This window comes from Nycticebus coucang, chromosome 6 (assembly GCF_027406575.1).
Source record: "Nycticebus coucang isolate mNycCou1 chromosome 6, mNycCou1.pri, whole genome shotgun sequence".
Taxonomy (NCBI): domain Eukaryota; kingdom Metazoa; phylum Chordata; class Mammalia; order Primates; family Lorisidae; genus Nycticebus; species Nycticebus coucang.
The window spans coordinates 81,363,902-81,388,220 of record NC_069785.1 but is presented as its reverse complement, the minus strand read 5'-3'; the positions used below and the strand labels follow the sequence as shown (position 1 = coordinate 81,388,220).

At 45.4% G+C, this 24,319-nt stretch overlaps 2 protein-coding genes across 9 annotated transcripts in view; one reads left to right on the top strand and one right to left on the bottom strand.

The window, feature by feature from the left end:
* IDH3A (isocitrate dehydrogenase (NAD(+)) 3 catalytic subunit alpha) overlaps positions 1 to 9,999 on the top strand; it is a 59,376-nt gene extending 49,377 nt beyond the window's left edge. For all 3 annotated transcript variants that reach the window (XM_053593423.1, XM_053593421.1, XM_053593422.1), the window contains exons 4-11: positions 1,072 to 1,186; positions 1,537 to 1,724; positions 2,215 to 2,348; positions 3,194 to 3,296; positions 3,397 to 3,461; positions 5,372 to 5,456; positions 5,889 to 6,041; positions 8,432 to 9,999. In XM_053593423.1, the coding sequence (XP_053449398.1) occupies positions 1,072 to 1,186; positions 1,537 to 1,724; positions 2,215 to 2,348; positions 3,194 to 3,296; positions 3,397 to 3,461; positions 5,372 to 5,456; positions 5,889 to 6,041; positions 8,432 to 8,515 (927 nt within the window). In that variant the 3' untranslated portion in view covers positions 8,516 to 9,999. The remainder of the gene's footprint in view (positions 1 to 1,071; positions 1,187 to 1,536; positions 1,725 to 2,214; positions 2,349 to 3,193; positions 3,297 to 3,396; positions 3,462 to 5,371; positions 5,457 to 5,888; positions 6,042 to 8,431) is intronic.
* Positions 10,000 to 10,234: 235 nt separating this feature from the next.
* Positions 10,235 to 24,319, bottom strand: part of ACSBG1 (acyl-CoA synthetase bubblegum family member 1) — a 55,904-nt gene continuing 41,819 nt past the window's right edge. For 2 of the 6 annotated variants that reach the window (XM_053593415.1, XM_053593420.1), the window contains 9 exons: positions 22,319 to 22,399; positions 22,079 to 22,228; positions 21,591 to 21,767; positions 20,676 to 20,881; positions 18,434 to 18,664; positions 17,548 to 17,765; positions 14,215 to 14,354; positions 13,465 to 13,711; positions 10,236 to 10,969 (listed from right to left, as the gene is read on the bottom strand). In XM_053593415.1, the coding sequence (XP_053449390.1) occupies positions 10,884 to 10,969; positions 13,465 to 13,711; positions 14,215 to 14,354; positions 17,548 to 17,765; positions 18,434 to 18,664; positions 20,676 to 20,881; positions 21,591 to 21,767; positions 22,079 to 22,228; positions 22,319 to 22,399 (1,536 nt within the window). In that variant the 3' untranslated portion in view covers positions 10,236 to 10,883. Of the gene's footprint in view, positions 10,970 to 13,464; positions 13,712 to 14,214; positions 14,355 to 17,547; positions 17,766 to 18,433; positions 18,665 to 20,675; positions 20,882 to 21,590; positions 21,768 to 22,078; positions 22,229 to 22,318; positions 22,400 to 24,319 lie in introns of all 6 variants that reach the window. The other 4 variants (XM_053593419.1, XM_053593417.1, XM_053593416.1 and 1 more) reach the window with 4 other exon arrangements.

The following is a 24,319-nucleotide window of genomic DNA, read 5'->3' as shown; positions in this document are numbered from 1 at the left end:
ATAGCTCATAGCTACCTCAAACCCTTGGGCTTAAGCGATCCTTTTGTCTCAGCTTCCCAAATAGCTGGGACTACAGGTGCCCTCCATGACACCTGGCTAGTTTTTCAGTTTTTTGTTTTTTTTTTTTAGTAGAGACCGGGTTTCACTCTTGCTCAAGCTGCTCTTAAACTCTTGAGCTCAGTCTATCCACCCACCTTAGCCTCCCAGAGCACTACGATTACAAGCGTGAGCCACCATGCTCGGCCTAATTTTAGAACATTTTTACCACCCAAAATGAAACTCTGTACCCCATAGCAGTCACTCCCTATTCCTCCTCATACTCCCACCCCACAACCTCTCACCGTTTTCCCTGCCCAGTCCTAGACAACCAGCCACTCTTCTGCTTTTTGTCTCTGTAGATTTGCCTGTCCTGGGCATTTCACATGAATTAATCTTATATGAGCTAATTGACTTACTGTTTTGAGACAGAATCTCACTTTCTTGTCCTGAGTAGAGTGCTGTGGTGTCAGCCTAGCTCACAGCAACCTCAAACTCTTGGGCTCAAGTGATCCTCCTGCCTCAGCCTTGTAAGTAGCTGGGACTATAGGTGCCTGCCACCATGTCTAGCTAATTTTTCTATTTTTAGTAGAGATGGGGTTTTACTCTTCCTCAGAGTGGTCTCAAAATCCTGAGCTCAAGCAATCCACCCACCTCAGCCTCCCAGAGTGCTAGGATTACAGGTGTGAGTGAGTCACTGCATTTGGCCTATGATTGGTTTCTTACACTTAGCATCCATAGATCAGTACTGTATAATGTTTTCTATGAACCACATTCTCTATGGTTTTCTAATTGTAGTCTCCTTCAGAGTCCTTGTGAAAAAAATAAGTGGGCACGTGGTGGCTAGGAGTGATGGTCCTAGAGACTGTCCTAGAGACCTTGTGAGGGTAATGCTGCAGAATGACACTCTTTACATGCTGAGGACTTACTGGACCTTTAGTGTCCAAAGTTGAGGAAGTTTGTGTATCATTTCAGCCTGAATGTCAGTCTCACTTAAGTCTTTCCAGCTCACTGTGCTCTGTGTGTGGCATTTAGGCACCGATTCAGTGGGAAGAGCGGAATGTCACGGCCATTCAAGGACCCGGAGGAAAGTGGATGATCCCTTCAGAAGCCAAAGAGTCCATGGATAAGAACAAGATGGGCTTGAAAGGTTAGCACTGAAGGGGAAATGGTGGTTATGATTGATTTCTGCCACAGGTGGTGTGTTTTTGAAAGTTTATGCATTTCAGCTAAATAAGGCCTATCTCTAGGATATGGTGAGGATTAGATAATGTCAAAGGCATGATATAATGCCTGGTCCTCAGGAAGTTCTCAAAATGAGAAATGCAGTTCATGTTCCAGAAAGCTTCCATGAGGAAATTTTCCTCCTTTATTTGAATCTGACAGAGAGGGTGAGTTTGAGGCAGAACACATTTTGCAGGCTGGCCCAGGTGGGTTAGTAGGTCACAGGTGAGATCTGAGCACGTTCTGTCATCATCCGGTTGTTCTTCTTTACTACAGGCCCTTTAAAGACCCCAATAGCCGCCGGTCACCCGTCTATGAATTTATTGCTGCGTAAAACATTTGACCTTTATGCAAATGTCCGACCATGTGTCTCAATTGAAGGCTATAAAACTCCTTACACTGATGTAAATATTGTCACCATTCGAGAGAACACGGAAGGAGAATACAGTGGAATTGAGCATGTGGTATGTTCTTCTTTTATTCCTAGCTGGGCTGCTTTCTGTAAAGTTGGGACAGTTGTTCAAACTCCCATTGGAAAATAGCTGCTAAAGACAGATCAGTTTCCTTCTGTGAGGAGTTGTGGGTATTCGTCTTGGTGCTGAGTCTCTGGCCAACTGTGCTCCAGGGGCTCCCAGGAGGAGTGGGGCCTGGTGACTCAGGATGCAGGCTTGGGGACATCCTTTCTCAGTTCTCAGTCCCTCACTTCACAGGTGTACTCTTGGGCTGGTGGCCATCCTTGCACCTCAGTTTTCCTTATTTGTGCAGTGGGACTTATAACCCTACCCTCACAGGGGTAGGTTAACACAAACCCTGTGATGTACTGTGTGGGTGACTCCAGCCATGGTCGATGGTGCTGTGCAGATGTGCCACAATGACACTGTATGCACATCGCCTGCTGTCTCAGGCCAAGCTATTGCCATCCCCTTTCCTGTTAGGTGGCTCTTCCTCTTTCAGATTGTTGACGGAGTAGTGCAGAGTATCAAGCTCATCACGGAGGCAGCGAGCAAGCGTATAGCCGAGTTTGCCTTTGAGTATGCCCGGAACAACCACCGGAGCAACGTCACGGCTGTGCACAAAGCTAACATCATGTGAGTCCCTGCATGGCGGCACCCTGCCTTGTTTTGTGGCGGGGACAACAGTGACAGAGCCTCCTTTTCTCTCACCAGCTTGCTCACTGGTTGCTGATGTCTCTGAGAAAAAGCCTTTAGCAGTCCCAGTCTGGCATTTGTCTTTTGTCATAATCTTACTGTGCCTCCCTGGGTGTGTGACAGGAGCAAATGAGTGGGGCAGGAATTCAGGTCCTGAAAATTTGAGGAGGGACTGAGAGTTATAAGCAATGGAAGCTGGAGACACTGGATTCCCAGATGCTGTGACAGTCAGCAGAGGCCATGCACTTTATGTTTTAGAACTGGAGTAGTGGGAGTGTTTCTGAAGTGGCCATGTGCTCAGGGGCTTAAATAGTCAGTGCTAACAGTGCTGATAATGCCGATGTGTTATGCTAGCGGTTTGAATTCTCCTCATCCAGAGACTATTAAAGGCTATCTCTGAAAATATAAAGAAATACTTTTCCTAATCTAAGGAAAGTACTGAACATGCAAAATAGTAAAACTATTTAAGTTAACCTTTTAAGGCAATTTTAATAATATTAATGAATATTCCTTAGTTCTTGCTAAACACTATAAAAATATAGTCTTCTCTATTATGATCAAACTGCAAGTTGAAAATGTTTTGGGAACTTTTGTGCTTCAAGAAAGGTCCCAAAACATTTTCAACTTGCAGTTTATTAACTGCCGAAGAAATCATTACTGTATTCGAATTCAGACATCTTGGCTTCTGGGACTTAAATTTCTTGAACTTAACTTTACATCTTTAATTTGATTTTTTTCTTCCTGCAAGTCTTTGTTTTCAGCAGTTTTTATTTGATTAAATACAGGCGGATGTCAGATGGGCTTTTTCTGCAAAAGTGCAGGGAAGTTGCAGAGAACTGTAAAGATATTAAATTTAATGAGATGTACCTTGATACAGTGTGTTTGAATGTAAGTATATATTCACTTACCTGCTACCGTTTATGGTGAATGGTGTGTATGTGTGGTATGCAGTGTTTGATTGCTAAATATACAAACGTATTCCTTGCAGATGGTTCAAGATCCTTCCCAATTTGATGTTCTTGTTATGCCAAATTTGTATGGAGACATCCTTAGGTGAGTCTGAATGTACCCTTTGTACTTTAAGGCAATTTTAATAATATTTTAATTATATGTATGGTTTATTTTATTTATTTTTTATCTATAAAGGTTTTATTTTTATTTTATTTTATTTATTTATTTTTTTGAGATAGAGTCTCTCTTTGTTCCCCTGGATAGATTGCCATGTCATCATAGCTCACAGCAACCACAAACTCTTGGGCTCAAGTAATCCTCTTGCTTCAGCCTTTCTGAGTAGCTGAGACTGCAGGCGCTTACCACAATGCCTGGCTGGTTTTTAGAGATGGGGTCTTACTCTTGTTCAGCCTGGTCTTGAACTCCTGAACTCAGGTGATCCACCCACTTCGGCCTCCCAGAGGGCTAGGATTACAGGCATGAGCCACCACCCTGGCCTCTATAAAGGTTTTATTGTGCACAGAGGGGAGGGTATCTCAGTCCTTCTTGGCTGCCACTTTCCTCATGGCAGCAAGGACATTGCTCAGCTCCTCCCACTTCCTATTAGCGTGGATGTGTGTCCCTATCTTTTTGCTGATGAACTTGAGGGTCCATTTGTCCTTGGAGACCTTGAGCCAACTCCATAGCACACCACTCACAGGGGCAAAGCCACACACCTCTCAGATCATATCCCATACAAATGTAGTGTGTTTGGGAGATGCCCACAGCAACAACTGTCCTTTGGCTTGCTTACACTCTTGGCCACTTTGTGGTCCTTGGTGAGACCCATGGCCATGGGGTGGAATCTCCAACGGCTGTCCTGGCAGAAGCTTATCTATGGTTTATTTGTAAATATTGCTAAAATAAATTGTAGCTTAAAATCCTCAGTCAAGTATTATAAAATATAGCATTTATTATAAGATGTGAGTTGAGTTCTAACAATTCAGGTGATATCAATGATTACATGCTGGGTGAGCTGTTCATTTATTTGCAAATCAGTGCTGGGCTATTTCTCCCCATAACCATTAGTTTACTCTTCCCATTGTTCAGATGTTTTATTAATTGCTTGATTAATTTAGTGTTTTGTTTGTATAGCTAGGTGGATGGGTGGTCATTTGTACAATTTCAGATTAACAAGAAAAGCTGTAAGAATGGTACAAAGGATTTCCTTACATTCAGCATCTAGATTTCCCAGATGTTAACATTTCACAGTGTTTACTTTGTTACTTCTTTTTTTTTTTTTTTGCAGTTTTTGGCCAGGGCTGTGTTTGAACCCGCCACCTCCGGTATATGGGCCTGGCACCCTACTCCTTTGAGTCACAGGCGCCGCCCAACTTTTTTTTTTTTTAATTGTTTGGGATTCATTGTACTTCGTTACTTCCAACTTTCTTTCTTTTCTCTTTCTCTCCCCTCCTTTTTCCTTCCTCTTCTTCCTCTTCCTCCTTTGTCTCTCTTTCTCTTCTCCTCCCTCTCCTCGGACAAAATATCAGCTAAATGGTGATTTTTCTAAGCGTATTATTCCTTCTACATTTATCAGTTGGCAGTCTACTGTAAGGATAAGCTTTTCTTCTTGTTTATTTATATTTATTTGTTTACTTACTTATCTGTATCGGTAGTAGGCTCATGGTTTTCTGTTTTATTCCGTGCTGAATCCATCACTGTCAAGCTGTCCCACCCTGGCCAGTGGGGATCCCTTCCTTTGCCCTTCTGGCACAACTCTTTTTTCTTTGAGCCTTGCCGTGTGTCCTTGCCCTTCTGGCACGACTCTTTTTTCTTTGAGCCTTGCTGTGCTTTCTGGCCCAGTGCAATGCTCCAAGCTCCTGCATTGCCTAATCTTGACCCTGGAATCAGCCATGTCTGCAGGGACCCCTGGATCCTTTTAGTGAAGAACTGTATTTAAAAACTAAAATCTGGGTGCTGGATGAGATATTTTATTTCTCAAAATATCCTTTGAAATGTTTTTTTGCCCCTAGTGACCTCTGTGCAGGATTGATTGGTGGTCTTGGTGTGACTCCAAGTGGCAACATTGGAGCTAATGGGGTTGCGATCTTCGAATCGGTAAGGACCCTGAGACCTAAAGAGGAGTTTGGGTCAGAAAAGCATGAGAACTCGGGAGGACTTACCTGTATAAATGTGTTTTAACTCTGAGTTTTTCAAATTGTGAAAAGAAAATGAGACTTTGTAAGTGAGGCTTTGTTTACATATGTAAGCTTGGTTTCTTCCTTTGTTTCCCTTCACATATTTCTTTATTGTGTATCTTTCCTCCTTAAGACATTTTTACCACAAATTGACTGGAAAAGATCGTTGGTCCATATTTTTGTATTTCTCCTAGGCTTCATTTCTAAGGTCTGTGTCAGATGAATTGTACACGGTAGCTTTCAGTAAATATGTTTTCTTAGTGAGGCAAGATAATGAAGACCCCATCTTCCCCAGAAGAGAGCTGTTAGTTCTTGACTTCTTCCTGCTGACGTGACTTTTCCTGATGTGCAGGTTCATGGCACTGCCCCGGACATTGCGGGCAAGGACATGGCCAATCCCACAGCCCTCCTGCTCAGCGCCGTGATGATGCTGCGCCACATGGGCCTGTTTGACCATGCCGCGCGCATCGAGACCGCCTGCTTTGCCACAATTAAGGATGGAAAGGTAACCAATACGCTTACCTTCCTCATGCTGGGTGAAATGCGATTCTTCCATGTGTTTTATCTGTGTGATGGGGATGGACAATAGTGCTCAAGACAGCCACAGGATTGGACGTCGAACTAGGATTCTTACTGGGGGCTCCCTGATTGAACTGGATGTGTGTACTTTCTGGGATGAGGATCAAGTGTTTCATCCAAAAAGCTTGAAGAGGCAATAATTAGAGCCATCCGTGTGCAGTGGAAAAAGCAGTGGTTTGGAAACCCGAGTCAGATGCAGGTCCAGTCACCCTGTTAGCTGTGGGATCTTGGCCAAGTTCATTAATTTTTATAGACAACCATATGGTATGAAAAGTAGTATTAACAATGGCTGGATAGGGTGATGCCTGTAGGCTCAGTGGCTAGGGCACCGGCCCCATATACTGAGGATGGTGGGTTTGAACCCGGCCCTGGCCAAACTGCAACAAAAAAATAGCCAAATGTTGTGGCAGGTGCCTGTAGTCCCAGCTACTCGGGAGGCTGAGGCAAGAGAATTACCTAGGCCCAAGAGCTGGAGGTTGCTGTGAGCTGTGACGCCACAGCACTCTACTGAGGGTGACTGAGACTCTGTCTCTAAAAAAAGAAACAAACAAAAAAACAATGGCTGGATACTTTTCAGACAGGCTTCATGTAATACAAAAGCAATAAAGAAGTTGTATAAAAGTAGTAATAATGGCTAATGTTAATTGAATATTTACAGATTTTAAGTTCCATGTAGATAGTATATATTTACATATGCATATATATCTCAGCAAATCTTTTCTACTACTCTGTGAAGTAGATACTATAATTAATCCCATTTTATTGATGAGGAAACTGAGGCACAAAGTCATTAAGTGATTTGTCCAAGGTCTTGTAGCTCCTAATGGCAGGATTAGTGTTCACACTCAGTGTGACTCTTTTTTTTTTTTTTTTTTGAGACAGAGCCTCAAGCTGTTGCCCTGGGTAGAGTGCCGTGGATCATAGCTCACAGCAACCTCAAACTCCTGGGCTCAAGCGAGTCTCCTGTCTGCGCCTCCCAAGTAGCTGGGACTATGGGCGCCCGCCACAACGCCCGGCTATTTTTTGGTTGCAGCCATCATTGTTGTTTGGAGGCCCGGGCTGGATTCGAACCCGCCAGCTCAGGTGCATGTGGCTGGTGCCTTAGCTGCTTGAGCCACAGGCGCCGAGCCCTCAGTATGAGTCTTACCCAGCACGCGTCACTGCCAGTGGAAGGGGCCTGATGGGTCATTCTGAAAGTGAGAGGAGGGCAGAAGGAGGTAGTGACTTCACAATGTAATTTTGGTAAAATATATATAACATATAGTTTATCATTTTAAGGTGTACAGTTCAGTAATATTAAGTATATTCACATTATTGTGTAACCCACCACCACCATCCTCTTCGTATTTTTTATCTTCCCTAACTGAACTGTGTTCCCGTTACACAGCTCCCCTTTTGCCTCCTCCTAGCCTGGCAGCCGCCACTCTTTCTGTCTCAGAATCTGACTATTCTAGGGGCCTCATCTAAGTGGAGTCATACAGTATTTGGTTTTTATGTCTGGGTTATTTCACTTGGCATAATATCTTCAAAATTGACCCCTTGTTTTAAAAAAAAATTCTGTAATTTGAAATTACATCTGTGGCCAAAATGCAAGGAATCTGGGCTTGTTTTTAACAGTCTCCTACTCACATTAGAGGGCATTAAGAACTTGTTTTTTTATTCTGAAGCTATACTCGGAAAGTTAGTCTCTAGAGCCCAGCAAGGTACTGAATTACACAGTGGGTCCTTTTAATTAATTATGTAGGATGGGAAAATAAAGACAATTAAATATATTGAGGCCTGTATGCAGTAAAGAGAGGATATGCTAGCAGAACAAATTGGTTATATGGGAGACTTTATTTCCTAAAGAAGGAGGCTTGAGAGTTAGTGATTTAAGTAGTTTTTTGGTATTTGTTTCTCAGCCTTCAAAAATAGATCAGAACATGTCTGAAGTTTTTAACCTTTAAAAATTCCCCAAGGACTTTATGAAACTTTGGTTTAGAATTGCTTTCATTTAAACGTCCATGATCAACCAGTATTTCTTGGGGCCTATTCTATTGTATGAATAAGGAGAAAATTTTGGAAAACTTTGCTGCTTTCCTTTGCATCCAGAATGCCTGCTCTTTTCTGTGTTTTTGTATACCCTGTCTTACTGGGTTTTCCTAGTCCTAGTGGGGTGGATATATGGTGGTACCTCACTTTGAAATGAGCCACTGAATGGAAGAGCAACCAAGTAACTTGCTCAGCTGGCATCTCATTGAGGGCTTTAAATGAAATTCACCTTGGTTTAGTTAAGTGTGTGAATACATTTTTATTTTTGCTTTTGTCATTTCTCAGAGCTTAACAAAAGATTTGGGAGGTAATGCAAAATGCTCGGACTTCACGGAAGAAATCTGTCGCCGAGTAAAGGATTTAGACTAATGCTTCTGCAAATGGTATTCGCACCAGTCACTCCAAATGGACACCACATAGACCTCTGTGGAGGATACCTGCTATTACGTACGCATTCGGTTTGCTTGTTTCTTGACAGAGTACATTTTTAGATCTAGCCTTTTCTTAAGAAAATCTGAGCAAAGGATGCAGGCGATGTCCATAGATCTGTTTTCAAAGGACTTTTTCCAAGTGCTGTTTTATTTATTAAATGTCTATCTGGTAAACATTTTTTTGTAAATTCCAAGTGGACTGTATCATTTGCCATTCTTAACCATTTTACACTTCAGTTAAAATAGTTTTTTTCTCAGCTGTAAATATCATATGGAATTAATAAGAAAAAATATCTAACTTTTTAAAGAAAAACCCTATTTTCCTTGGTTTATAAATAAAATAGGATATTGATGTGATAGTATAAGATGATATTCTTATAAAACTAAACAGGCACAAAAGAAGTTTCCTGGGAAAGTGCAAATCGAAAACAATGATTGTGGTACATTTCTTAGTGATATGGAAAAGAGAGACAAATTTGTCCTCTACACGAATTACTGAGTGTGAATAAAAACTTCAGAGCCAAGAAATACATAATGAAAAATATAATTTTTGCTAATAAGATATAGATAATATATTACATACAAAGACACAATGCATTGTGTATGCAATTATTTTGTTATTTTGAGATTAATATTCCCTCAATAGCTTAGCTTTTTATAAAGCAAGGAGCAGTACCTCCTTTTCAGTGGACACATGTTAAGCACCCTGAGTTGTCAGAGCCCCGAAGCCCTGTACTGACAGTTTGTGTCTGCCGGGGAGCTGGCCACGTTGTGCATTTATTCTTTTATGTTTGCTGCCTGGAAGTGGACCCCACTCCAGCTGGCACTGCTAGCTGCCTACTGCTGAAAGACCTGATCACGTGTATTTTGTCTCAGTCGAGGAACTTGGGATCTGGCTATTAATTTTACATTTCAACGACAGCCTCTTTACCACCCCTAAAGCACCAAACACTGCCCTCTGCCTCAGCAGTACTAGTAGAGAATAACTTCGCAGAGACTGGAGCTGACCCAGCCCAAGGTGATCACAAATTGTGCTCTCTTGAGGCAGGGGCTGGAGCTTGGTCTCAGCTTTTGACCCTCAGGCACCTCTTGTGCACCCTCCCCTCCCCTCTGCCACAGCATGGTTTTTCTTAATCTTCAGATACTAAGTCCGTTAACATTTTAGCCCACACCAAAGGCATCTCATGGCCTCCCTTAGCCCTTGTGTGACATTGCAAACCTGTGGCTTTGCATCTTACCCAGGTGTCAGGGGCATTTCTAAACAACAACAAATATTCCTGTATGGGTAATTTTTAAAGCTTGTAACCAGACTTATAATCTTATATGTATTTTACTTTAAGTTGCTGCTTCCTGTCTTTTATTGGACTGTACTAATTATCAGTGGTTCTTGGGTTCAAAATAATAAAAAATTCCAAAACTGCCTTTCTACCTGTTTTCCTTAGTTCATTCTGGCTTGGCTTACTGCTAAGAATGGCTGCTTCTGGTATTCAGAGTGGAAGGAGTGGCCTGGTGGCTACAGGTTAACTCCAGAGTTGGCTGCTTTACTAGAACTCTGTACGCGACCCCATCCTGCACCTTTGTTTATTCCAGGGCACTCACTGATGGTTGTTATGCGTGTCCATTGCACACAGTCCTGTGGGTTAAATGCCCACTACTCTCCAGACTGGACCCACCTGCTCAATTGACAAAAAAATATCAGGTCTTTGTTGACAGTTCTGTTAAAAAGTTTAATATTCAGATTATACATTAAATAGAATCAAATAGGTGGCAGCAGTTTTTATTAAGCATGAAGTCAGTTGGCATGCATGTGGAGGAGGAGTGCTGTAATGTGTCTACAGCTGGCAGTGTCCAACAAGATTCTGAAGTGGTCAGGCTGTTAGGCAAGTTATTACTGTGGGCTTTGCCTATACACACACTGGTGATCCAGTCATCTCCCTCCCACCTCCCTTCACAGCCTGCCGCTGTCTGGCCTGTTAGGTGTGCTAGCAGCTTGTTAATCTACCTGGAACTAAGGCCAAGAATTTTCTCCCCTTTATTTCTGGAAGGAGGGCTGATCTCATTTGCTGCCTGAACAAAAAGCAGTACTTAAATAGAACTAAAACTCCCCACATCTGAAGCTTCTCAGAACTGTCAGCTATTGTTGGTGTAAGACTGGCACATGAGGTGCTGGTGCTACACTCTCACCTGGAGACATAACAGACTTGCCTAGAAGAGTGCCCGTGCCCAGACCGAAGAGACCAGGGCTCAGAAAGACTCCCGGAAGGCCTGCCATCTGTCCCCGAAGGAACTTAAAGCATGGCCACTGGTTACATTTTATCCTCTTTATAAAAAGAGTCAATGATATCTTTGTACTTCTCCAAAACTGTGAGCCGCTTCAGTTTCATTGTGGGACCTAAAAGAGAAATTGGTAGAAATGAGTAAGGCCCAACCTCTGTGAACACTTAAGAAGGTATGTGGTAAAGATCCGGATTCAGGCCAGTGCAGAGGCTCATGCCTATAATCCTAGCACTCTGGGAGGCCACAGCGGGTAGATGGCTTGAGCTCAAGAGTTTGAGACCAGCCTGAGAAAGAGGAAGACCCCGCTTCTACTAAAAATAGAAAAAAAACTAGCCAGCCATTGTGGGCACCTGTGGTCCCATCCTCCTGGGAGGCTGAGGGAGGAAGACCACTTGAGCCCAAGAGTTTGAGGTTGCTGTGAGCTATGATGCCACAGCACTCTACCTAGGATGACAGAGTAAGACTCTTTCAAAAAGAAAAAAACAGATCCGTATCCAGCGAGTCCTATGACTCCAGGATGAAGCTGGATGATTTGGACAGACAGTAGCTGGCCTCCAAGATAGGGAGTAGTCCCCTCCTCACTGTTGTCTCTGTTGCTGTGTGTGGCTCGCAGAATGTAGAGGAAGTGATGGTGTGCCACTCCGGACAGCAGGTTACAAAGGACTGCTGTTTCTTTCACGTACACAATAAAGTGGTGGAAGCCACATTCACCTTATCCTTGACCTGCACCCATTCTTAATCCTTGGTCCATTTTCTATTATGCCCCTTGAATGAATAAATGATTCAAGCAATTAAAAATAAAAGACTATAGTTTCTGTCTCATGCTCCCTCTTGGATCATTTGGGGGTAAGCCAGCTACCATGTTTGAGGACACGCTGGCAGCCTATGGAGAGGTACCCTGTTTCCCTGAAAATAAGACTGTCTTATATTAAGGTTTGTTCCCAAAGATGCGCTAGGTCTTATTTTCAGGGGACGTCTTATCTTTCCTGTAAGTAGGTCTTATTTTAGGAGGATGTCTTATTTTCAGGGAAACAGGGTAGTGGACAGCCAGTCAGGAGCTGAAGCCTGCCAGCAATCACGCACGTAGGCACAGAGGTGGACCCTCCAGCTCTGGGTGCCAGCCCAGCTCTGGGTGCCAGCCTCCCTGGCCCAGCTGCTCCTGGTTTCCTGACCTACAGAAATGTGGATAATAAATATTTTAAGCTGTTGCATTTGGGGATAATTTGTTACACAGCATAAATAATACATCATCTCTGAGTTTTTGTGATAGTTCAGAAAAAAAAACGTTGGACATTATGCTTTTTTTCCTTTCTTTTTTTTTTAAAGAGAAGGGGCCTTGTGCTATTGCTTTGGTTAGAGTGCAGTGGTGTGATCACTCCTGGGCTCAAGTGATCCTCCTGCTTCAGCCTCTCGAGTAGCTGGGACTACAGGCACCCACCATCATGCCTGGCCAGTTTAAAAAAAAAATTTTTTTTTTAAACTTTTTATTGTTGGGGATTCATTGAGGGTACAATAAGCCAGGTTACACTGATTGCATTTGTTAGGTAAAGTCCCTCTTGCAATCACGTCTTGCCCCCAGAAGCTGTGTAGAAACAAAGTCTTGCTGTATTTCCCAAGCTGGTGTCCAACTCCTGACCTCAAGCAGTCCTCCAGCTCAGCCCCCTAGATGCTGGGATTGCAGGTGTGAGCATCAGCACCTGGCTTACATCATGCTTTGATGGACTGTGACAGGGCAGGGCTCCCCCTAGTTGGGGGCTGGGGAAGCCTCTGCTGTGGTCTTTACGAATGCTTTTCCCTAAATCTCTCTTCTTGCCCTTGGTTTCCCATCTCTACAGCAAAGTTGAAAAGACTCTGATTTGAGGTCCTGCATAGCTTAAAGTCATTTTTGTGTCTAGCTCACTTTTGACTTTGTAACTGGAAACTTCAGAATCAAAGTCATTTCTATTAACTTCGTAGAGATGACACCTTCTGTCTGCATTCAGCAAGTTGGTACCAGACAACCAAATAAGTTCAAGGTCTGTGGGTGCAGCTCAGCATTACTGTAGATAGTTGCATCTGGGTTCAGCCTTGATGGGCTTGAGGGAATCTCACCACAGAAGCCATTTTCACTTCTCCATGCCTTGAACATACCAAGATGCTAGAGCCAAGAACCACCTCATCCAGCCAACTGAGGCTACACCAGAGCCCTTTTCTGGTCCTGTTTGCTGTGGTCCAGAATGGCCTCATCCCCTTATTGTCAAATGAGCTGACTTGCTGAAGATAACAGTAATCTCAACCCTAGAGCCAGTGACTCCTGCTCCAACATTAGCAGCTCCTTGGTGTTTCCCTGATAGTGCCACTGATTTTAGGGTCCCATAGTAGAGGCAAAGTTAAAAATGTGTTCAAATTGTTAAGTTCTAGCACATACACATCCAACAGGCTCTATACAACCAAGGCCATGTACCAGGCTCCCACAGGAAGGAGACAGCTGTCTCCCAAAGCCTGTGACCTTTTTTGCTGTTGGCTGCTTCAGAAGATACCTCCAGGCCCTTCTGCACGGCCCCATGATCATATTGATGTACACAGCTATGATTTAAAAAAAAAAAGAATAGTGAAAAGAAAAATACCTACCAAACTCTCCACCTGAAATGGAGAAGTCACGCTCGAGAATGGCCCACTTCTGGATGTGGTAGGGTCGGGCCGCGGCATTCATGTTGACCCTCTGGATCCCCTCTTCAATGGCCTGATACACAGCGTCATCCCTCTTCCCCACGATCTCGGACACTGTGGTGGCTTTGCTGCCCACCCTCTGGCAGAACTCCATAGCTTGTTCAGTGAGGTTATCAGTCGGGTCAGAGGTGTCTGGGTCCAGAGTGCACTGAAAAGCCAGAGGTAGATGAGGATGAGGCCTCACCTTGGGGGACACAGGCCCTGGTCTAGTGAGCATCTATGCTGTAGACAGTGACTTCATGATGAGGATCTTCTAATTCTCAAACCACTGCTCCCTCTGCCACACCATGGGGCCCAGCACAGCAGCACCCTACTCCTTCTAGAACCATCTCTTTGAAACAGAGTCCATGTGGTTGACCTGCTTGCCATTAGCTGCAGCAAGACCTGTGTGGGCAAGGGGGTGGGGGCAGCTCTTTGTGAGCTGGAGTGTGCTGGTGACGTGTCAAGGACCATCACAGCCACATACCGGGGACAGGAGGAGTCTCCATGTGCTGTAGCTGCCCTATGGTGAGGGCAGCACTGACTACTCTTAATCCAGAGTAAAACTATGAGCTCCAGGTGTGCCCTGGGCTGAGCATGGCTTCTATGGGGCCAGATCCACAGACCCCAGCCCACTGTAGCTCCTCCAGAGCCAGAGTCCCCTGGACACACCTTCAAAGTAAGCAGCATGGACAGGAACTTCCTCTGGTCCCCGATCAGCATGGCATTGCTGACGATGGGCAGCTCCATTTTCACGGCCTCCTCGATGGGTACAGGGGGCACGTTCTCCCCACCGGCCGTGATGATTAGTTCTGGGGAGGCAAGGCCAGGCCCACCAAACTGTAGTCCTAGTGCCCAGGCTGGACCACAACCCAGCCTCAGCCACAGCATGGGAGCTCAGGACAGCAGGTGGGGCTGCCAGGATGGCCCCTGTCTGGGAGCCAAGAAGCAGTACCAGGCCCCTTTGAAGCCTCTCACAGCTACTGGGGGACAGAGGCAGTCCCCAAGGACAAATGCTCCACCAGGGATCCCTCTCTTTGGTTCATCATCTGACACTCTGGCTGCTCAGACATCTTTTCTGGCCCTTCTGTCAGCCCAGTGCCTCAGTGGACCTCTCAACCTGGCCTCTAGACAGCCTCTGTCATGTCCCCTCCCTGCCTCTGCTGAGTAACCAACATGGTCACCACTCACTTCACATGCAGCCACTTGTTTACTCCCCACAGGAATCCCACAAAGACACAGGCACTCATCATTTTGTTTACCCACATCTTTTGCTACCAGTAAAAGAAAGAAAAAAAAATCCTTAGCAAACAAGATCTAGAAAGGAACTTACTTAGTCTGATAAAGAATATCTATAGAAAATTCACAGCAAACATATTGAAGGATAAAATATTTAAAGCGTTCCCTGAGATTGGACACAAAACAAGGATGAGCACTATGACCACTTCTTTTCAACAGTCTTCTAGAGCATGGCTTTCTTTCTAGGCAAGAAATAAGAAATAAGGCAAGAAAAAAAAATCATAGGAAATGGAAAGGAGGAAGTGAAACTGTCATTATTTGCAGATGATATGATTGTGCCCATAGAAAGTTCAAAACAATGTATATACTACTAAAAGGTGGACTAAGCAAGGTAATTTGATACAAAGGCCCCTCTTTTGTATTGATACAAAGCCAATATGCAAAAACAATTGCATTTCTATATATTAGGAAAACATGTAAAACAAGATTTTTTTTTTTTCTGAGACAGTCTTACTCTGTCGCCCTGGGGAGAGTGCTATGGCATCAGAGCTCACAGCAACCTCAAACTCTTAGGCTCAAGAGATCCTCTTGCCTCAGCCTCCTGAGTAGCTGGGACTATAGGTATCTGCCACAATGTCTGGCTACTTTTAGAGACGGGGTCTTGCCCTTCCTCAGGGTGGTCTTGAACTCTTGAGCTCAAACAATTCACTTGCTTCAGCCTCCCAGAGTGCTGGGATTACAGATGTGAGCCACCGTGACCAGCCAAGAATTTTTTTTTTTTTGAGACAGAATCTTACTATGTCATCCTCGGTAGAGTGCCTTGGTGTCATAGCTCACAGCAACCTCAAACTCTTGGGCTTAAATGATTCTCTTACCTCAGCCTCCCAAGTAGCTGGGACTACAGGTGCCTGCCACAGCGCCTGGCTACTTTTTTGTTGCAATTGTCATTGTTGATTTTAACTGGCCCTGGCTGAGTTTGAATCCACGAGCCTCAGTGTATGTGGCTGAGGCCCTACCCACTGAGCTAAGGGCACTGCCAGCCAAGAATTTTTTAGTGACACTATTTACAATAGCATAAAAAATTTTTAGAAGTAAAATATGAGGGAAGATATGCAAAAATCTCTATACTAAAAACTATATACTATACTATTGAGAGAAATTTAAAAAGAACTAAGTAAATACAGGGAAGAATATACCATGTCTATGGATTGGAAGACTTAATGTTGTAAAGATGCACTTCCTCACCAAATTAATCTACAAATTCAGTGGAATCAAAATCAGAATTCCAGCCAATGTTTTTGTGGAAATTGATGCAATGATTCTAAAATTCATGGTGAAATGCAAATAGCTAAGGATAGCCAAATTATTTTGAAGATGAAGACCAAGGATGTGGGACTTACAGAGTCTTGTATCTAGCCCTGTCATAAGCTACAGGAATAAAGACACTGGGGTACTGGTGTAAGGATAGGCAAACAGGCCAATGGAACAGAACAGAGTCCCAAGAATAGACCTCTCACTGGCTGTCACTTCATGAATGACACAGATGGCAAAGTAATGGTGAAAGGATGGTCTTTTCTAGAAGTGATGCTGGGTCACTTGGATATATATTTGGAGAAAAGGTATCTGGACCCCTACCTCTTATCATACTAGTTCTAAGAGGAGGACTAACTCTGGATGCACTTGGTTTTCTGCCTACTATCCTTCCCTGTTCTGGGATCCCGATACCCTCACTTGCTGTTACAAAGGGGAACACTAGGTGGCATCCCCGCACCCACAAGCAGCTATCTGTTGCTTCTGAGCAAAGGTTTTTTTTACCCAAGAGTACTGGCCAGGGCTCACTGGCCTGCATCCCTGGGCCCAAACAACGTTAGGACCTCCTGTTCCTCCATGGAGTGTCAGAGCCTCCATGGCCACCAGTTGGAACCTGGGCATGGTCACACTTCTGCCTGAGTGGTATCCAGAAAGTTGTTAGCCACTCACCAAACTTCATTTTCCCCTGGGGAACCCAGTGTCTGATTCCCATGTGGGTGCGTAAACATCTTTCCATGGAGGAATCCACATTTATTTCACTGACTGTGCAGAAAATTTATTTAAAGTCTCATGTTTTTTTTGTTTTGTTTTTGGAGACAGAGTCTCATTGTGTTGCCAGGGATAGAGTACTCTGGTGTCATAGCTCACAGCAACCTTAAACTTTTGGGCTTAAGTGATCCTCTTGCCTCAGCCTCTCGAGTGGCTGGGACTATAGGCATGCACTACCATGCTTGGCTAATTTTTATATTTTTAGTAGAGATAAGGGTCTCCTTCTTGCTCAGGTTGGTCTTGAACTCCTGAGCTGAAGCAATCCACCTGTCTCGGCCTCTCAGAGTGCTAGGATTATAGGAGTGAGTCACCACATCTGGCCTGAACTCTTACTTTTAATTTTATATCCAATTTGCATTCTGTTCTCTATATCTATGTTTACATATACAAACACATATTTATGCCCTCAAGTCTTTTAGAAAAATTTGCTTTGTTTGTCTAGGAGGTTTGAATTCTAGCTTCATCATTTTCTAGCTGGGTGAGCTTACACAAGTTACTTATCCTCTCTGGAGATCCTCCTTGGTAAGCCAGGGTAATACCAGTACCTGTCCCCAGGACAGTAGAGTAAGTAAAATGCTCTCAGTAAAGGTGTGTGATACTGGCAGCAAGTATAAATAGTGGTGGGATGAGAATCCCTCCCATGCCCCACCATAGCCTTGAACCCCACCAGCAGGCCAGGGTACTCACCTTTGAGGCGCCCTGTGATATAGAGGAAGCCATCAGCATCCAGGTGGCCAGCATCACCTGTGTGCAGCCAGCCATCTTCATCGATGGCCTCACGTGTCTTGTCCTCCATGTTGAGGTAGCCCATGAAGATGGTGCGGCCCCACAGGCAGATCTCCCCGATGCCCTCTGCATCCTGGTTCACCAGCCTCACCCGGCAGCCTGGCACCACTTTGCCTGAGCTGATCACCAGGGGCCAGAGATGTGGTCAGAGAGGCTGCCGCCTCCAAGCCCAGGATGAGGGCCCACTGGGGAGCTGGGTTCCCAGCCCAGTCTACTGATGACTAGACAGTGTCCCCTCCAAGGGTTTTCACATTTTAATAGGGGATTTAGAGTGTAAAGGTAGCTCTAATTAAAGGGTTCTAGGTGAATGGATGAGTGAAATGTTAATGGCAGAATGTGGAGAATGTGACGGGCTGGGAGGGAGGGCATGTATTTGAGCACAACAGATGACCCTTCAATGCCTGGAGCTGGCTGCCCTGCTCACCTACTAGATGTCTGGCCCAGTTCCTCCACTCCCACCCCAAATGGCCCGTAGGCCATCAGCTATCCTGGAACACCTCCAAATATACCCCACGTGAACGAGGGATGGGATCGAGGAAAATCGCTCCATCAGGAGTCAGAGGCTTTCTAGGTAGTTCAGGCTATTTTCAATCACAGACTATTGTGACAGAGACCACCCCATCAAGATGACAGTGTTGGCATTTGGGATCCCACCACCCACTGGCCAGGTCTCTGGGACCCAATCCATGTGTGAAGTAGGGGGTTGCCAAGGCATTTAGCATGGGAGCACAGGGCTTGTCAGCAAGGGTACGTGGGTGTGCACAGATGTGGCAGCCTTGGACCTCACCTGTAGAGCCGGTAGTTGTAGGGGCTGGACATGAAGTGGGGGCCTGAAGTCTCACTAAGGCCATAGCCCGCGTACAAGCGAATGTTGAGGCCCAGGAAGAAGTGCTGAGTCTCTGTGGTCATGGGTGCTGCTCCGTAGAAGCTCTTCTGACACTTGGCAAAGCCCAGTGCCTGGCGGACCTTGGCTAGCACCAGGTAATCCGCCAGTCTGGTTGTGAAGGGCTTCAGGTCACTGGTGGGAGAGGGATAATGGTCCATGGAAGAAAACACACAAACACACACATGACATTAAAACAGCGGTCCCAACATTCTTGGCCCCAGGAACCGGTTTCACAGAAGACAATATTTCCATGTATAGAATTGGAGAAGGGAATGGTTTGGGGTTAGTTGAAGCACGTTACATCTCCACCTCAGATCATCAGGCATTAGATTCTTTTTTTTTTTTTTTTGTAGAGATGGAGTCTCACCTTATTGCCCTCAGTAGAGTGCCATGGCATCACACGGCTCACAGCAACCCCCAACTCCTGGGCTTAAGCGATTCTCTTGACTCAGCCTCCCAAGTAGCTGGGACTACAGGCGCCCGCCACAACGCCCGGCTATTTTTTTGTTGCAGTTTGGCCAGGGCTGGGTTTGAACCCGCCACCCTCGGCATATGGGGCCAGCGCCCTACCCGCTGAGCCACAGGTGCCGCCCAGGCATTAGATTCTTATAGGGAGGCACAAGCTAGGTCCCTTTTATGTGCAGTAGAATCTAATGCTGCTGCTTATCTGTTCAGGCAGAGCACAGTGGTTTATGCCTATAATCCCAGCACTCTGGGAGGCCGAGGTGCGAAGATCACTACTTGAGCTCAGGAGGTGGAGACCAGCCTGAGCAAGAGCAAGACCCTGTCTCTACTAAAAATAGAAAAAAATAGCTGGGTGTTGTAGCAGGTACCTGTAGTTACAGCTACTTGGGAGGCTGAGGCAAGAGGATCACTTGAGCTCAGGAGTTTAAGGTTGCAGTGAGCTATGATAAGGAAACGGCACTCTGGCCTGGGCAACAGAGTGACATTCTGTTTCACACACACACACACAAATAGGCTGAGCTCAGGCAGTGATGCAAGTGATGGGGAGCAGCTGTAAATACAGATGAGGACGTTTTGCTCAATCACTGGCCACTTACCTCCTGCTGTGTGGCCTGGTTGCTAACAGGCCATGGACCAATACTGGTGTGTGGCTGGGGGATGACACCACAGCATTAAAAAAGTGGGTGTTAAGGGCTGGGCATGGTGGCTTATGCCTATAATCCCAGCACTTGGGAGGTGAGGTGGATGAATTGCCTGAGCTCATGAGTTTGAGTCCAGCCTGAGCAAGAGTGAGATCCTGTCTCTAAAAAATAGCTGGGCATTGTGGGGGGCACCTGTAGTCCCAGCTACTTGGGAGGCTAAGAGTTTGTGGTTGCAATATTTAAATTGCACACAAACTTTATGTCCACCCTGTACATGTTTACACATGTGTGTCTGAATGTATGCTTCAAGTCTCTGAACATATGTGTGACTGCATGTGCAAACTGGTATGTGTCTGTGTTGTTACCTACGCACCTGCACTCTAATTACTAGTAAACGGATTTAAATTGCACATGAACTTTATGTCCACCCTGTATGATCCCACTGAAGCCCACAAATGTTTTGTTCATGCATATTCACCTTTCACATCTGTGCAAACGACACTGTGGGTGCACAGATGTGTACACCTCTCAAGAAACATACTGTTTTACAGACACACTGGGAATGGAGGCAACTTCTAAATTGAAACCAGGCCAGATTTGTGTCACTGACCCTCCCCCAGCACTACGGGGGAGCTTGAAAAGCTGTCAGAAGGGTATGGGGAGGTACGTAAGTGGGATGCTAGAGAGGCTGGGGAGGCTCGGTCCCATCCCCTAGCTGGTCCTTGATACTCACTGAAGTCAGGAGACCTCAGAAGACTGTGGCAGGACCTGCCCTTAGAGGTGAATTCCACCTCAGAGGAAGCATACAGTTCTGCCAGTCAGAGCCCAAAGATGGAGTGACTGTCTTCAGCAGGGTCCGGGAGGAGGAGAGGAGAGCAAGCCTGGGCACTGATGGGGCCTCTGCACTGGGCTCCCTGTAACTGACAGGTCCCTGGAGCAGTGACAAGCCTGGCCTGTCAGATTGGTAGTGTGTACAGGGCAAGACCCAGCCCTGCTGCCCCCCCAGTGTGTGGCCCTGGGTCACCCCTACCCCGTACCTGCCGGGGCAGGTGAGGTTCTGCTCCAAGGTCACTGACATGGCCCACAGCAGCATCTTGCGCCGGATGAAGCCAGACTGAGCTGCCACCTCCTGGATTCGCTCCATGATCTTCTCCCACACCCGTGGCACCCCCATGTGGGATGTGGGCTCCACCTCTCGCAGAGTGTTCACCAGGGTCCCCTGCGAGTGCCGGGAGAGGCAGGCCTGCTGGTCAGGGCCGTTCCTGAGATCCCAGAGTTGGTGTGCACACAGGCACAGGTGTGTACACACACTCACACACGTGCGTGAGATGGGCACCACATGCTGTCTGCTCAACGGCCACTGCCTCACTCTTCTTTACTAACAGAGCCCTGGTGGCTGGCGGTCAGCTATCAGGTGCCTGATGCTTCAGAGCCCTCTGTCCCTTCCCAGCCCTAGGCATGGTGACTCTTCATTATTAGTCTAAATCAAATATGACCATTCCATTCCACTAAGCAGCATTTCGTTTAGGAATAGACAAGTGACATTGCTTGGGCCACTGAGATACAGGGTGGAGGAAGATCACTGGGGGGTTTCTTGGAAAGTTTTTCTTCCAGTTAAAATAAGGACCCAAAGAATATGTATAGTCTATGAGACTGGAATGCAGGGAGGGGCTGTGGCCACCTAACCATCTTGTGTTCCTACTCTGAGGATGCTGCAAACCCAGCAAACCACTCAGACTTGACTTTATGTTACGCCAACAGTTTCCCTTCTTGTTTGGTCATTTGAGTCGCTGGACAAATGGCACCTGGCAGAATTCTGACTGATAAATGCATAGAAAACCAGCACACACATGGCTGCACAAGTAGGGTCTACAGACGTGGGTGCACGCTTGGGATGGGTACACATAGAGCCCTTGCACTGCGCCAGCCACACAGCAGAGAGGTAGACTGACCTTTAGGGCATCAGGCTCAGCAAAGCAGACCTGGGCCCCCCACTGGATGCCAGTCCACAAGTCGTAGATCTGAGCAGCAATGTGGCTGAGGGGCAGGTAGCTGACTACCACCTCCTGCTGCACTTCTGCTGGCTGGATGTCGCCGGCCTGGCTGCCGTACCGTGCTGTCCACGTGATCTGGAGGACATGTAAGCAGCGTCCACAAGCCAATTCTGGCAGTATTCACAACTGCCATCACCCTGGTCACTTGTGGTTTTTCTTTGGGGATGTCCAGAGTGAGTGAGTACCATCCCTGGTGTCTGTTCAGGCCCTGGGAATCCCCAGGATAGGCCTGCTCTCTCCTCACCCTTCCCTTTTGATGGCTCAGTCTGGACCAAAGACTGATGGGCTGCTCTGCTTATCTCAGCTCCCTGAGTCGAGGGGCTGAGGGGGAAGGACCATGGCCCAGATCCACCCATAGCCGCCCCCACCCTGGGCCTCTGTCCTACATTGTCTTGGCTGAGCATCACCCCCTTGGGGGGTCCGGTGGTGCCTGACGTATACACCAGCACACAGCACTGGTTGGGCTGCTGGTCATCAATGATGGCGTCCAGGGTCTCCTCCGGCACTTCATTCCCCAGCTCCATGAATTCCTCCATCTGTAGCCAGGTGAGGGACAGTGAGCTGCTTAGCTCAATGGGGTGGGCCCAGACAGGCCCCACCTAGTGCCCAGGGTCCAGTGATCATACCGTGTACACGTTGGCTGTGTTCTCTGGGGGAGGCTCTTTATACATCACTACTGCCTTTAGATGTGGCAACTGCTTCCAGATCTGCATTGGTGGGAAAAATGAATTCGTTTCAGCAAGAAAAATGTCACCTCCTAAAAAGAATCCCATTTGTGGTAAAGGGTTCTGGAGTCTGCACCTCTGACCTTTGACCCTAGCAGGACAATTAACCTCCTTCATGAGAAGACGGGAGCAATAGAGGTGGGGATAGGAAAGGGGCAAGGAATGAGTTTCTGCTAAAGGAAAACTACTGAACAAACTATGTATGATCCATCCACACAGCAGAGTAGTACTAATACCACGTCACTGCAGACATGTACAGAGTTCTACATACAAGTATAGAGTGAGTGGTTTCTTAGAATATAACAGTAGTGGAAAAAGGAATGTGCAAAGTATGTGTACAGTATGCTGGCTTTGTGTAAGAAGGGGATACAGTGTGAATATAGGTAAATATAGGTAAATCGTGTATATATGGAAGCACGTATTTATTTATATTTAAAAAAAGAACCCTGAAAAATGATTACATTGAGCATCTGTAGGCAGAGAAAGGGAATAAAGGTAAGAAGAAAGGGATGGAAGCAAAAATTCCTTGAGTATATCATGTAATTTTGACTTTGGACTCATGTATAGGTTATAATCATTTGAAACATAAAGTTATATGAAAAAGAGAAAGAAAAAATTTTAAAACATGAAAATAATCCGAAGGAAATAAATTAGATTGTATATCCAATTGGTGTTACACAAACACAAAAAGAATTACATCAAGGGATTTTATAGGGGTGCACTTTGATTCCTTTTTATTAGTGACACATACTCAAGGGGCAAAAAGGAATTCCAAACTTTATTCAGTAGTCTTATTGTTATAACTCCCTGTCATCCGGAACCCAAGCACCTGGCAGGTGACCCAGAGTTAAGTGTGGTGCTTGGTGCATCACTCCTGCAGCTCCCACTTGTCCTACTGTAACAGTTTTAAGTGTTAATGTGCATTACCTGAACCTAAAATACATAGTAGTGAAATTGAAAAGTGCATTGCTTGCCATTAAACTAAAATTGTACACTGTTTACAAAGTTGTTTTGTAACACCAGTGAAACTGTGTTATAGTAAGCGAAGTCTGTCTTTGTCTTAATTTTCTTTTGATTAGTGTATTTCAATATTAATATCAAGTCAATACAGTGTTTATGGTGTGGTGTGGTGTAGTATGGGATAATAATAATTGGAGATTTTAACACCCTTTTTTCTCAGTTAGTTAAGCCTATTTTTTTTTTTGAGACAGAGTCTCACTATGTCGCCCTCAGTAGAGTGCTGTAGCGTCACAGCTCACAGCAACCTCAAACTCTTGGGTTTAAGTGATTCTCTTGCCTCAGCCTCCCAAGCAGCTGGGACTACAGGTGCCCGCCACAATGCCCAGATATTTTTTGTTGCAGTTGTCATTGTTGTTTAGTTAGCCCGGGCTGGGTTCAAACCCTCCAGCCTTGGTGTATGTGGCTGATGCTGTAAGCACTGTGCTATGGGCACCAAGCCAAGCTTATTTTTCTTAGCAACTCTCAAGTAACCAGAAACTACATTTATTTAGAATCTACCAATCCCTATGGGTGCTGGATTATGGGGAGATTACTGCATTACTATTTTAAAATTACTTGATGTGTATTATAGGATTAGGTTAATATTACTATGAATTAAGTTTTATGGTAAGATAAAAGAAATGCAAGAAGAAATCAAATAAATCAAAAACCCCCACAATGTATCACTTGAATCAAATATCAGAGTGAACTTGCAATTTTTTGTTAAAATACATATTGCTGAGACTTTTCATTCTGGGCACAAGGAAGTAACACTATCCTTCCACTGTAAAGCTAGGAGACTGGACAAAACTTACAAAACAATCGATTTCAGACTACAGGACTGCCATCCTGAGAGAGGGCAGGTGAATTGGATAAACCTCTGAGTGCCCCAGGCTTCTCCCT